At 43.9% G+C, this 14,857-nt stretch overlaps 1 protein-coding gene and 1 pseudogene across 6 annotated transcripts in view; one reads left to right on the top strand and one right to left on the bottom strand.

Annotated features, from left to right (window-relative positions):
• Positions 1-14,857, bottom strand: part of CLEC16A (C-type lectin domain containing 16A) — a 954,241-nt gene that overhangs the window by 713,756 nt on the left and 225,628 nt on the right. For all 6 annotated transcript variants that reach the window (XM_063934295.1, XM_063934294.1, XM_063934290.1 and 3 more), the window contains exon 8: positions 1,520-1,573. In XM_063934295.1, the coding sequence (XP_063790365.1) occupies positions 1,520-1,573 (54 nt within the window). The remainder of the gene's footprint in view (positions 1-1,519; positions 1,574-14,857) is intronic.
• LOC134946381 (5S ribosomal RNA) lies at positions 5,705-5,823 on the top strand (annotated as a pseudogene).

Here is a 14,857-nt window from a genome sequence, read left to right as displayed (position 1 = left end):
AACTGCAGGGGGGGCAGATATAACGTGCAGAAAGAGTTAGATTTGGGTGGGTTATTTTATTTCTGTGCAGGGTAAATACTGGCTGCTTTATTTTTACACTGCAAATTAGATTGCAGATTGAACACACCACACCCAAATCTAACTCTCTCTGCACATGTTAAATCTGCCTCGCCTGCAGTGCACATGGTTTTGCCCAACTGCTAACAAAACTCCTGCTGCGATCAACTTGGAATTACCCTCCATGTGCACTGCAGAGGGGGCAGATATAATATTTGCAGAAAGAGTTAGATTTGGGTGGGTTATTTTGTTTCTGTGCAGGGTAAATACTGGCTGCTTTATTTTTACACTGCAATTTAGATTTCAGTTTGAATACACCCCACCCAAATCTAACTCTCTGCACATGTTATATCTGCCACACCTGCAGTGCACATGATTTTGCCCAACTACTAACAAATTTGCTGCTGCAATCAACTCAGAATTAGGCCTTATGTTTTAACATCAGGTTTTGAACCTCGTTAACATGAACCCAATTTTTCCACAAATTTCCCTTGACTCAGTTTTCCCTTCCCACAATTAATCTATGCATCTGCCACTGAATAAAAAAAAAAAGTCAGACAATCAGTAAGTTGTTCAATAATACCCTGCCAGATAAATGAGGGAGGCATGTAACTGTGGTTACCATGGTGATCACACAACATAGTTACATCTTTATTAGGAGCTTGTACAAAAAAACAAAGCCAGAACTGCTGCTAGGAACAGAAAAAAAAACCAGCCATATAATGGTGGGTTGGGTACAGGATCCTGGCCCTGAAAATGCCGGTGGTCAGTAGACTGACCCCGGCATTTTGACGGTAACGATCCCGACAGTTGTAGGGTAAGTATTATAACCTTCTCCTCTCAATCCCCCTCCCCAGCCTAACTCTAAACTACCCCTGATACTTCTGTTCAGGATGCCAGCTGTCGGGATTTCGGTGTGTGTATTCCGACAGGTGTTGGGATTTTGTTGATAGTCTTCCTTAACGCCAGAATGCCAGCTACATCCCATAAAGGTATATTGTTAACAAATTTATCTAATTCTCACTTTCTGCAACAGGATATATTCATAGAAAAGCTCCACATTAGAGGTTACAGCATCCGGATGAAAGATTGACACTTTATTGGTCAACAGTCAATAGGTCGATACCATATGGTCGATGTGCATATAGTTAAGAGGTATAAAAGGTCAACATTTTTGGGGGGGCTTTTCACATGTTTTCTGAACATTTGCCCGAAGCGTGCCTGCAAAGGTACATGTTTGTACTGATGGTGTTCACATAACATGAAATATACAAAATTTGGCCCAAAAAAGATGTGTCAACCATTTGTGCTCCTACCACTGTCAAGTCGACATTCTGACTGTGTTAACCATAACATTGTTGATCCACTGAGCCACACCCATACTTTACATAACAATTGTCTTTAACTAGTTGTCAAACACATATCTTACTATTTGAACTCCTAAATGTACATTAGAGCTTACCTGAGACAACAGATATAGGGAAACTTGAGGAGTTATTCTTGGCCGATCTGTTGGCTAAAGTTAAGAGCACTCATTAGTACCACTCAAACAAATGAACTTAACAACATATTAATAACTTATTCAAATTAATGAAAAATAAAAATAATTACCCCATGTCAGCAGTTTGTTGCTGGTTGCAATGCTAGGAGAGAGGTGATGAGTCAAAATGTCATAGAATGCGTACAGCTACTGTGATGTCATAGCAATGTCACAGTAGCTTAACTGACTGAAATCCTTTTACATCAAAAATTAAACTCCATTTAGACATATTCATAAAGTCATAGTTTCTTAATTAAGCAAATAAGGAAACTAGTTATCATCCTTTATATGTTGTTACAAGGGGTCCTCAGTGCTTTACAAGGTACAGTACATAAACAGAAACAGTATGAACATAACAAGAAAAAAAGTGACTGACAGTACAGGACATGGTTTATAAACGTTGCTACAACCACAGTCATAACACTCAAATAAACTGCAAGGCAGCAGAACCCAAGGGTTAGGTGCCGTTGTAGGCAGATGATGGTATAAATGAGGGAAGAAAAACCACATGATGGAAGAGGGCCCTGCTCGTAAGAGCTTACAGTCTAAAGGGGAGGGGCAGACAGATAGGGGATAGACAGTAAGTAACGAGCATGGAACAGTACTTATCAATGTTTCAGAAGAATGTCAGGTGTTACAAATAAAAATGTATTTTACTTTTATTTATCATACAGGAGTAACTGCAAAAGATAAAAAAAGAATTCATTTTACTATGCAGCACTTGTCAAAGCTGCTACAGGGTTTGGCCCCTGAATTTAAAAGTGCATTTATATTCAAAACAAAACCAGGCATTGTTTTGTATTGAATATAATTGTCTCTTTAAATCCAGTGGCTAAAACTGCTGAAGAAGCAGCGGCTTTCAAAAGTGCTGCACAGTAAATTTAATCCCAAGCAGTGCTCAAAGTGGGGCGGTATACAGCAGATCCGAGTGCTGCATCTTAAGATGCAGCATCAGATCATCTGCAAGACCATCGGCCATCTCAGTGACCCCAAGGTTACCCAGATTGGCCCTCGCAGCTCTGTAGCCAAGGACAAGAAGTCTGTGTCGGAAAACACTGACCCTGGTCTCGGTAATCACAGAAAATCGGGGCAACACACCTCAAGTTTTCGGGAGCACTGCCCAGCTCCGCCCACTCCCCCATACAGAGTTATGGTAGACTTACCATCAATAACGATTTCTCCTAAGTCCACAGTATCCACAGGATACACATTGGGATATGAGGTAGCGTCAGCGGATTGGCACCAACGATCAAAAGCTTTCGGCCTCCCAGAATGCAACGGGCCAGTCCTCTATATCCCCGCCTCCTGGCTCAGGCAATTCAGTTGTTTTCCAAAGCTAAAGGCAGGAGCATCATAGAGAGCCCTAATCAGGCAAGAAGAACACACATGCACATACTTCCATACAAGAATGAAGAGGTTAGTAGGTGAAAGGGTCCTCAAATCAGGTGCGTCAGGGTGGGATTCATGTGGATACTGTGGACTTAGGAGAAATACAGTTATCAACGGTAAGTCTATTATAACTATGTATTTCTCCTGCAGGGTCCACAGATAATCCACAGGATAAACATTGGGATTTCCCAAAGCAATTTTAGTAGATTGGACAGGAGAATCCTTCGTCCGAATGCAGCGTCCTGAGAGGCAAAGGTATCAAAGACATAATGTCTAATGAATGTGTTATTGGAAGACCATGTGGCTGCCTTACATATCTGTTCTGCTGAAGCACCACGTTGTGCTGCGCATGAAGGACCTACCTTACGAGTAGAGTGAGCAGAGACATTAGCCGGAATAGGGAGATCAGCTTGAGAATTTGCTTGTGAAATAGTCATCTGAAGCCACCTCGCCGGTGTCTGCTTGTCAGCAGGCCATCCTCTCTTGTGAAATCCATACAGGACAAAGAGAGTGTCTGTCTTTCTGAGGGTACTGGTGCGATACACGTAGATCCTTAAAGTACAGACTACGTCCAGTGATGCATCTCCCACAGAAAGGTCCGGCCTTTGGAAAGCCGGGACAACAATTTCTTCGTTAAGGTGGAATTTAGACACCACCTTCGGAAAATAACCAGATTTGGTTCTGAGAACCGCTCTAACTGAATGAAATCAGAAAAGGACAACATAACAATGCCCTAAGTCTGAAACTCTTCTAAGCTGAAGCAATACCCAGTAGAAAGAGAACTTTAGCTGTCAACCATTTAATATCCACTTGCTTCAGTGGTTCAAATGGGGCAACTTGAAGCACCTTTAGGACTAAACTTAGATCCCAAGGAGCTGTAGGAGGAAAAAAACAAAAGGAGGTTGGAAAAAAGTGCGAACAACCTGCAGGTTAGCAATTTTCTTTTGAAACCATACAGTCAATACTGACACCTAAACTCTCAAGGAAGCCACCCGTAGACCTTTGTCCATTCTTGCCCGAAGGAATGCTAGAACTCCGGAAACTCTGAAAGACTCAGGGTCAAATTTCCTGTCACTGCACCACTGAATATAGGCCTGCCATATTCGGTAATAAATGTGAGCTGAGGAAGGTTTCCTTGCTCTAAGCATTGTTTAAACTACCTGTTGTGAGAATACTCATGCATTCAAGATGGAAGTTTCAAGAGCCACGCCGTCAAAGACAGCCGATCCAGGTGCTTGTAATAGCAAGGACCCTGGGACAGTAGATCTGGACGTTGAGGGAGTAGGAACGGAGTATCCGCCAACAGCTTCTGCATATCTATGTACCAATGTCTTCTGGGCCAAGCCGGAGCTATTAGTATCACGGTGCCCTTTCCCTTCACGGTGCCCTTTCGCATCACCCTGGGCAACAGGGCGATTGGTGGAAACAGATAGGCCAGATGAAAGTCCCATCTAACTGACAGGATCTCAAAGCAACCTTTGTGAATGCTCTTTGTCCTTGACCCGCATGCGGGAACTTTGTTGTTCTGAAAGGAAGCCATGAGATCCATCTCCGGTAACCCCCACTTGTCTACCAGAGTCTGGAAGACCTCGGGGTGTAAAGCCCATTCGTTAGCATGAATGGCGTGTCGACTGAGAAAATCCGCTTCCCAGTTTAGGACTCCCGGAACGAAAACTGCGGACAAGGCTGGATGATGAAGTTCTGCCCACCTTAACGTGCGGCTTACCTCCTGCATTGCTTTTTGGCTGCAAGTTCCTCCCTGATGATTGAGGTACGCTACTGCCGTTGCATTTTCCAAGCAAATTTGAACTGGATTCCCCTGAAGATTGCCCTTTGCCTGAATGAGTGCCATATATATGGCCCGAAGTTCCAATATATTTATTGGCAGTCAACTCTTCCTTGGTCCACTGTCCTTGGAAACAATATCTTTCTGAAACTAGTCCCCAGCCCTGAAGACTGGCATCCACTGTCAGAACCTCCCAATCTGAGATACAAAAGAGTCTCCCTTTGTCCAGATGGGATGTATGTAGCCACCAGACTAATGACCCCCTTACTTCCAGAGGAAGGACCATAGTCTGCGTTTTTATTGTCTGGTGTAACCCATTCCATTTGGACAGGATCAGATGTTGTAGAGGCCCCGAGTGGAATTGAGTATCGCTGTGTGAATGGATACCCTTTATCTGTGTAGCAGCTCCTGAATCCTCGACTGTATTTTGTGGATATTTTGTTCAGAGGTAAAATTACTCTCTGAAGACCCAAATCCAGTACAGCCCCCAAGCGTGTCATCCATTGTGACAGAGCCAGGGACGACATTGCCCAATTTATGAGCCAACCGTGTCTCTGAAAACAAGCTATTGTCTGTTTCAGATCACACTGATGCAATTCCTGAGATTGCGCCAGGATTAATAAATCGTCACGGTATGGAAAAATCCTTATCCCCTGTCGACAGAGATAAGCCACCATTACCACCATCATTTTGGTGAACACTCTTGGAGCTGTGGCCAGTCCAAATGGTAGGGCCTGAAACTGAAAAAGTGTTGCTGGAGGATAGCAAACCTGATGTAGCACTGACGGGACTGTGCTATAGGAACATGCAGGTAAGCATCCTGGATATCCAGGGATACCATAAAATGTCAGAATCCCATTTTTATATATGGGATCATCTTTCTAATACTTCGGTGCACTCTCATTAGTGTGTCTGAACTATCGGCCATATTTTCCTACTACCATACCCCAACGCATATGCCCAACCTCGTCTGATCTTGGAAGCCAAACAGTGGTGGGCTGGGTCAGTACCTGGATGGGAGACCCCCAGGAAATACCCAGTGGAGTAGGAGGCAAGGATAAACCTTTCTGACGAAAACACAGACAGCAGGATCACCACTTTTACTTCCTTCTTTCTGAGCTTCAGGGTATCTTTTACCCATTCCACATATACTATGTGTAACAGTAAATAATCAACATTGTGGACACCTGCAATATACTTTTATTAAAGTATGTGTAACAGGCACTATCAGCATCGTGGACCTAGTGAGTGGGTCTTCCCTCACAATAACTGACCCATCAGGGTCTTATTAATACAAACTTCCTTTGTACTGATCGAAGGCAGACGGAAGTAGGATTAAATGAGCTATTTTCCTGTCTGAAACCACCTTACATGTTGACAGATCAGAACACATTTTGTTTTTAAAGCCTTGCAGTGTTTTGGATGCCAATTTCATTTTATGTGACGAATTAATAAAAGTTAAGTCTTAAATTTATTACTTAATATCCCTTCTGATTGATACAACAAAGAGTGCGCCCAAAACAAGAGTCTTCTTTTTCTTCTACATGTACGTATACCATAAAATCCTCCAGCTCCATGGTGAAAATAATGGAACGTAAAGTCTCCATATGAAAACAAGGCACCCAAATGTACATGATCAGCACTTTGAGATTGAGTATGGGCCAGAACAACCGATTTGGCTTCTGGACTAGAAACAGGTTGGAATAAATACCTTGTCCTCGTTGCACAGAAGGAACTGGAATTAATACTCCTGATTGAAGCAACTTCTGAACTGCCTCTTGCAAATACCTGGCCTTCGTTTCCACTGAAGATGGGCTGGTACCAAAGAACCTTTGTGGAGGGTGTTTCTTGAAGGTAAACGCATAACCGTGAAAAACAGCTTCTTGCACCCAGGCATCTGTGGTGGACTGCTCCCAGATCTGTGCAGAATGAAGAAGTCGGCCTCTCATCCTGGAATCCCCCAGGTGGAGGCCCGCACCATCAGGCTGATGGCTTATCTTCTGGCTTGGAAGCAGACCCTCTGGTAGCAAAATGCTTTTAAGTTTTACCAGACTTGTCAAGTAAAGACTGTTTGCCATTACCTTTTCCTTTGCTTTTCCCTGGGTCCGAAAGGGCCGAAAAGCTGGAAACATAGGTTTGGATTTGTGTGAGCTATATTGGATAATGTCTGTGCAAAAGAAGCCCATGGGGGTTTAACTTGAACCTGTGCCTGCCTTGGATTATTCAGGAGGCTTTGGTGAAAGCTAAAAAGCTAAAACAATTTGCACATAATCCATTTTAAACCAGATCCTGAGAGGTTAACCCAGCTTTGCAAGACAAACATGACATCTGTGTTAGTGCTGCTGTGGAGAGTGTATCCTCCTCACCCTTGCCTCTCTTAGACATGATAAACAAATCACACACCTGTACAGTGTTAACTACACAATATGTGACTGAAATCACTTTAAAACTAATTGAAGTGACATACAATCCGAACCCTCCCTGCCTTGCACCAACATTGAGGATCAGTATATACACAGAAACCGACAGGGAATAGTAAAGTCAGCAATCACACTAGCATTCAGTCACAAGTTATACATTAGTATAATAAGCAATATGAGCACAAATTCAACTAGATACATTTCAAGTATGTAATAGAAACATATTACTGCATTACCTTATATAGGACTATAAACGTATTCAGTCGCACAGCGAAAGAAAACAGCAGCAATAGTTTACAGACTCGTATGCATCAGGCACTTATCCAACTACTCAAACTTAAATGGTAGGTAGAGACTTAGGGGGTCATTCAGAGTTATTCGTAGCTGTGCTAAATTTAGCACAGCTACGATAATCTACACTCACATGCGGGGGGACGCCCAGCACAGGGATAGCCTGCCTCGCATGTCAGTCCCTGTTCCGTCGCTGAAGTACAAAAGCATCGCACAGCGGCAATGCTTTTGTACTTCAGGAGTAGCTCCTGGCCAGCGCATCTTTTGCACGCTGGCCGGGAGCTACTCGTCACTGCCTGGCTCGCAGCGGCTGCGTGTGACTTCACGCAGCTGCTGCGGCCTGCCCCCCACATGGTCCAGCCACGCCTACGTTGGCTGGACCGTGCCCACAAAACATTGGCTAAATGCTGCCGTAATGCCCCCTCCTTCCCTTCCTGTCAATCAAGCAGAGACGATCACAAGGCAACGACAGCCATCGGCTGTCTGGCATGCTCCGGCGCACTGCGGCACCGGCGCATGCGCAGTTCTGACCTGACCGCTGCGATAAACTGCAGCGAGTAGGTCAGAATGACCCCCTTAGTGCTGTATCACCTGGCTCAGGAGAGTGGGATACAGGGAGACAAAGAAAAAAAAATGGTCTTTAGAAAACCATAGAGTTTCCTATCCGTGACTTCATTTATTTAAGTAGAGAACAAAATTAACGTAGCTTTGCGCAGCAATCTAAGATCTAAATCTACTTAGGGAGCCACCCTTAATAGCCCCCAACTGGACGTGTATAATTGGAATTTCATTACCTGGAATTCTTTTCCTACTGGGCGAAACCCAACATAATTTCCATCAGTTGTTTTGGGACGTTTAAACACAGCTGCCTTGGTTTCAAACATAGGCTCTGCTGCTTCTGAGGATAGAATGGCTTACTTAGCACTAATTAGCTCAGATATATACTGAGCTGAGACCTTCCAAAGTGCAAGGAGTCCTCAGCTAAACATGTGTAGACTGTGAAGATGTTGTATTATGTCTATGTGATTTACTTACCACCGGCCTTTAAGCCTGCCTTTGTTAAGAGACTGTCATTCCCTAGGTGGATAACCTCAGAATGAAAGATGCATGTAAGGGTTAATAGGATAACCTATCGTTGGTATAGGAGCTGGCATTACCTGCTCAGCTACATTGGATAATATCTGTGCAAAATATCCCATGAAGGTTCAACCAGAACCTGTGCCTGCCTCGTCTACTTAAGAGAGGCTTTGGAGACAACTAACCATTTTGCGCATAATCCCCTTGAACAACGATAGGTTAACCTCAGTCTGCAAGACAACATGAATGAGTGTTGGTGCTGCTGTGGAAAGTGTATTCTCCTTACCCTTGCCGCTCTTAGACATGATAAATAAATCACACACCTTTACAGTGTTATTACACAATTTGTGACTGTAATCACTTTAAAATTTGTTAAAGCGACATACAATCCGACCCTACCCTGCTTAAAACCAGCATTGAGGATCGGAATACACAGATTTTTAACGGACGGAATTTATAGTAAAGTCAGCAATCCCACTAGCTGCCAGTCACAGGTTATACATTAGTATAATAAGCAATATGAGCACATAATCCACTACAAATACATTTAAAGTATGTAGGAGAAACATATTACTGCATTTCCTTATATTTCAGTTGCACAGCAAAAGAAAACCACAGCAATAGTTATCAGACTCATATGCATCGGGCACTTTAACTATTCATACTCAAAGGTAGAAAGAGTCTTAGTGCTGTATAGCCCGTACTAAGTAGAGGGGGATATAGGGAGACTCACCCCGCTTTCAGGATCGATCAATACGTTAGTGAACGCGGAGTGGATCCAGACGCCAATAGTGTACACAAACGCCAAGTGAACACTAACGCACCAGTCACACAGGAGCCTATGCTGTGACTGGGTTCTTTAGATAAACAGCGTCTCAGATGGAAGCGGGAAATCAGTTCATGGTGGGAAACTTGGAGGAAACTGGTCATGAACCAGGGAAGGAGTGGCGACCAGGGGAGCGTCTTACTCACCACTGCTGACATCAACCCCAGGGATCGCGGCCTCACACTAATCCCTGAGGCCTAGCGCTGGTGCACCGAGGTGGCAGCGGCGTCAGCGACTGTTCGGTAGTCTCCTTCCCGAAAACGGTGTGGCTGTGTCTTGAGTCTCCCCCGCTAAGTGGAACTGACGCTTTCCCTTGTCCCCGTGATCCGGCCACAGCTTGGTAACATCCGCTGGACTTGCTAGTACACCCTACACAGACGCCCGCCAAAACAGCTCTGTACACATGGGTAAGTGTTGTCGCAACCCGGCGGAGAGTTATTGAAGCGACTCTTTCTAAGGTAAGACGCTTTTTAGAAAACTTGCTCAAAAAAATGTAAGACTATAAAAATAAATTCAATTACAAGCTTATGGCTGCCAAAATCAGCAGCCCAAATCCCGTGGTCCGGCTCCTGCCGCACCAACAAAAACTGAATTGCCTGAGCCAGGAGGCGGGGATATAGGGGACTGGCACGTTGCATTCTGGGAGGCCAAAAGCTGTTGGTCGTTGGTGTCAATCTGCTGATGATTATCCTGTGGATAATCTGTGGACCCTGCAGGAGAAACATTGGATTTGCGTACATCTCTGAATGTGACCAGATGGCAATTTAAGTCTGTCTACTTTCCTGCAGTATGCAAATCATCACCTGACTGAAGAGAACCATGAGGTAGAATTAGAGGAACTACAGCAGTTTCTTGCATGCGATATGACTTGTCAAATAGAAAATCAGTAGAAAGCGGTAGACTTTTTTTTAGATCTATTTGCAGTTGATTTTCAAATGGATCTGAAAAAAAAGGCAGGCTTCACACTTCCAAAAAAATCGACCAACAAGGATATAGATTTTAAAATAGATTTCAAAACAGACTGCATATTTAGTAAATGTAGGCTCTGAAACATGACATTGATGTTGGACAATTTAGATTAAAAAATTATATTATAAACACCTTGAAAATATACTGTGCCAATGCATCCATAATACTTAATATAACTATCTAAAAAATTTTAAGGAAAATGTCAGGTGAGTCCGTAACATTTACATGAGAATTGAGCTCCGAGACTATAAAGATGAAATTCACAAACCGTAGCTGTGACAAAAAGGCATTGTGACCAAATCCCATTGAGCAGTAAATAATAGTATTCACACCTTCCTTCGCCTACAGCCAAATGCTCCATTACCACCAAGCTACATCCAGTCATCTGCAAGTGGAGTCACAATGCAGCTGCACATGACTCGGCTACAGGCCACGCACAGTACTAAAAATCACAAGTTCCATCCATATAACGGATTTGCATGCAACACTGAATAGGCCCATGTATCTACAGGAATTTTATTAAACACATTCATATAGTGCTATATGCTTGTTTATTCTAGAAGCCTGTTTTACATAAAAGACCAATGGTCCCTTTTACAAGTGACTTCCATACATAAGCAATACAGTGATAGCCACGTAGGTGTAGCATTCCACTGGGACACGGAAAGCTACACAAAAAGCAAAAAAATAGCAACATGAGTAGTAGTAAGAGCCACCACAGGGAAGAAAAATACAAAATGTCACAATAAGGGTGAACCAAAGAGAGGAAATGGTGAATAAGATACAAGTCATTTGTGACTATCAAATGTGATCTATAGGTTCCAGAAAGCAGTTTCACACCTTCATGCCTTTATCCGTGTCATACTGTCACCCCTGTTGCAAATGGAACAACTCGTAGGGGTGAGACTGACAAAGAGCAGAAATTATTTGTGTTTATGACAAGCTGAAGGACCATACAATGTATCATCTACATAATACTAAGCATATCAGAACGGGAGGCAGTCAATTTACCACCTCTCGGGATCCCGGCGGTCAGGATACAAATGCCAGAATCCCAACACCACCTGAAATACCGGCGGTCAGAGTCCTGACCGCCGGCTGGTTACCTCTCTTGGGTGGTGGTCCACGCCACTACCCGGAGGGGAATAGAACCCTGTGGTAACCAAAGGATGCCACCGGGACTGAAGCGCGGCGAGCGCAGCGAGCCCACGAGGGGACACGCTGCACTCGCCACTGGGATCCCGGCTGTCGGGCTCCCGGCGTCTGTCTCCTGACCGCATGGATCTCGTACTGATCCCCACAGAACAGTTTAATTACATTTTCTGCAGTTTTGATAATGCAGCATTGCAAACTACACCACTCTACAAGTCACCCCATTTTTGCTGGTAGTGCAATACGTAAAAGTAGAAAAAAATGAAAAGCATAGTAAAACTAGTAATGTAGAGAGCACTTTTTTCTGTGCACATCCAGAGCAGCCTCATATTGTTGTTATCAAGTTCGGCAAGCTAACAGCAGGTAAATTTACTGACAGTAACAAAAATTACTGGCAGAAAAATAAAAGACAAAGCCAGTGGTCAGTGATAATGTGACACAGTAATGGCACGGCCTGTCACAGCAACGGTCTGTGAGCAATTTGTTTCTATTTCTGGAGCTCAATTCTCGTGTAAATGCTACTGACTCATCTTACATGTCCTTTTAAGTAAGTTAAATAGAAATATGGTGTAATAGTATTTAATTAAGCAAGGTTATCAATGGTTATCAGTAAATGAACAATTTACTCTGGAAGGACCTTTTTCTCTAGAAGTTTTAAATCACCAGGTGCATCATCTCTACAAGGGCACGAAATGCTGTAACAAGCTTCCTATTTAGACTACCCTAAATAACTGAGAAATGCAGATAAAATCGCTTATTATCTGTTGGAAAATAGATCAGGGAACTGCAAACTGTTGTAAAAAAAAAAAAAAAAAAACACAGAAAAACCTGAAATTTTATAAGCTGTAACATGTATTCATTATATTACTAAAAGTTGTTGCACTCATAGGTACTGATTCAGAGATTTAAAATATTCCTGAAAAATAGGATTTTAAATACCTACCGGTAAATCCTTTTCTCGTAGTCCATAAGGGATATTGGGGACAGACTTAGTACGATGGGTATAGACGGGTCCAAAGGAGCCAGTGCACTTTAAATTTCTTCAACTGGGTGTGGTGGCTCCTCCCCTCTATGCCTCCTCCTACAGGTCAGTTATAGGTAAAACAGTGCCCGAAGGAGAATTACATATTTGAGAGAAGAAACATAACAAAAAGTGTGGTGAGATTTACACACCAGCACACCAACATATAACATAGACAGTAACACCTGGCAACATTAACAGCAACAGCTGAACAGGAACACAGAGAACATGCAGAAAGTCACCGCACAAAGGCGGGCACCCAATATCCCTTATGGACTACGAGAAAATAAGATTTTACTCACCGGTAAATCTATTTCTCGTAGTCCGTAGTGGATGCTGGGAACTCCGGAAGGACCATGGGGAATAGACGGGCTCCGCAGGAGACTGGGCACTCTAAAAGAAAGATTAGGTACTATCTGGTGTGCACTGGCTCCTCCCTCTATGCCCCTCCTCCAGACCTCAGTTAGGATACTGTGCCCGGAAGAGCTGACACAATAAGGAAGGATTTTGAATCCCGGGTAAGACTCATACCAGCCACACCAATCACACCGTATAACTCGTGATACTATACCCAGTTAACATTATGAAATATAACTGAGCCTCTCAACAGATGGCTCAAAAATAACCCTTTAGTTAGGCAATAACTATATACAAGTATTGCAGACAATCCACACTTGGGATGGGCGCCCAGCATCCACTACGGACTACGAGAAATAGATTTACCGGTGAGTAAAATCTTATTTTCTCTGACGTCCTAGTGGATGCTGGGAACTCCGTAAGGACCATGGGGATTATACCAAAGCTCCCAAACGGGCGGGAGAGTGCGGATGACTCTGCAGCACCCAATGAGAGAACTCAAGGTCCTCCTCAGCCAGGGTATCAAATTTGTAGAATTTAGCAAACGTGTTTGCCCCTGACCAAGTTGCAGCTCGGCAAAGTTGTAAAGCCGAGACCCCTCGGGCAGCCGCCCAAGATGAGCCCACTTTCCTCGTGGAATGGGCTGTTACTGATTTAGGATGCGGCAATCCAGCCGCAGAATGCTCCAGCTGAATTGTGCTACAAATTCAGCGAACAATAGTCTGCTTAGAAGCAGGAGCACCTATTTTGTTGGGTGCCTACAGGATAAAAAACGAGTCAGTTTTCCTGACTCCAGCCGTCCTGGAAATATAAATTTTTAAGGCCCTGACTACGTCCAGTAACTTGGAATCTTCCAAGTCCCTAGTAGCCGCAGGCACTACAATAGGTTGGTTCAAGTGAAAAGCTGATACCACCTTAGGGAGAAACTGGGGACGAGTCCTCAATTCTGCCCTATCCATATGGAAAATCAGATAAGGGCTTTTACATGACAAAGCCGCCAATTCTGACACACGCCTGGCCGAAGCCAAGGCCAATAACATGACCACTTTCCACGTGAGATATTTCAAATCCACAGTTTTAAGTGGCTCAAACCAATGTGATTTTAAGAAACTCAACACCACGTTGAGATCCCAAGGTGCCACAGAAGGCACAAAAAAGAGGCTGAATATGTAGCACTCCCTTTACAAATGTCTGAACTCCATGCAGTGAAGCCAGTTCTTTCTGGAAGAAAATCGACAGAGCCGAAATCTGGACCTTAATGGAACCCAAAATTAGGCCCATAGTCACTCCTGACTGTAGGAAGTGCAGAAAACGACCCAGCTGAAATTCCTCTGTTGGGGCCTTCCTGGCCTCACACCACGCAACATATTTTCGCCAAATACGGTGATAATGGTTTGCGGTTACTTCTTTCCTGGCTTTTATCAGCGTAGGAATGACTTCCTCCGGAATGCCCTTTTGCTTTAGGATCCGGAATTCAACCGCCATGCCGTCCAACGCAGCCGCGGTAAGTCTTGGAACAGACAGGGTCCCTGCTGTAGCAGATCCTGTCTGAGCGGTAGAGGCCATGGGTCCTCTGATATTATTTCTTGAAGTTCTGGGTACCAAGCTCTTCTTGGCCCATCCGGAACCACGAGTATCGTTCTTACTCCTCGTTTTCTTATTATTCTCAGTACCTTTGGTATGAGAGGCAGAGGAGGGAATACATAAACCGACTGGTACACCCACGGTGTCACTAGAGCGTCCACAGCTATTGTCTGAGGGTCCCTTGACCTGGCGCAATATCTAGTTTTTTGTTTAGGCGGGACGCAATCATGTCCACCTGTGGCCTTTCCCAACGGTTTACCAACAGTTGGAAGACTTCTGGATGAAGTCCCCACTCTCCCGGGTGTCGGTCGTGTCTGCTGAGAAAGTCTGCTTCCCAGTTGTCCACTCCCGGAATGAACACTGCTGACAGTGCTAAGATGTGATTTTC

This window comes from Pseudophryne corroboree, chromosome 7, assembly GCF_028390025.1.
Source record: "Pseudophryne corroboree isolate aPseCor3 chromosome 7, aPseCor3.hap2, whole genome shotgun sequence".
In the NCBI taxonomy this organism is placed as follows: Eukaryota; Metazoa; Chordata; class Amphibia; order Anura; family Myobatrachidae; genus Pseudophryne; species Pseudophryne corroboree.
This window is presented reverse-complemented; position numbering and strand designations above follow the sequence as displayed.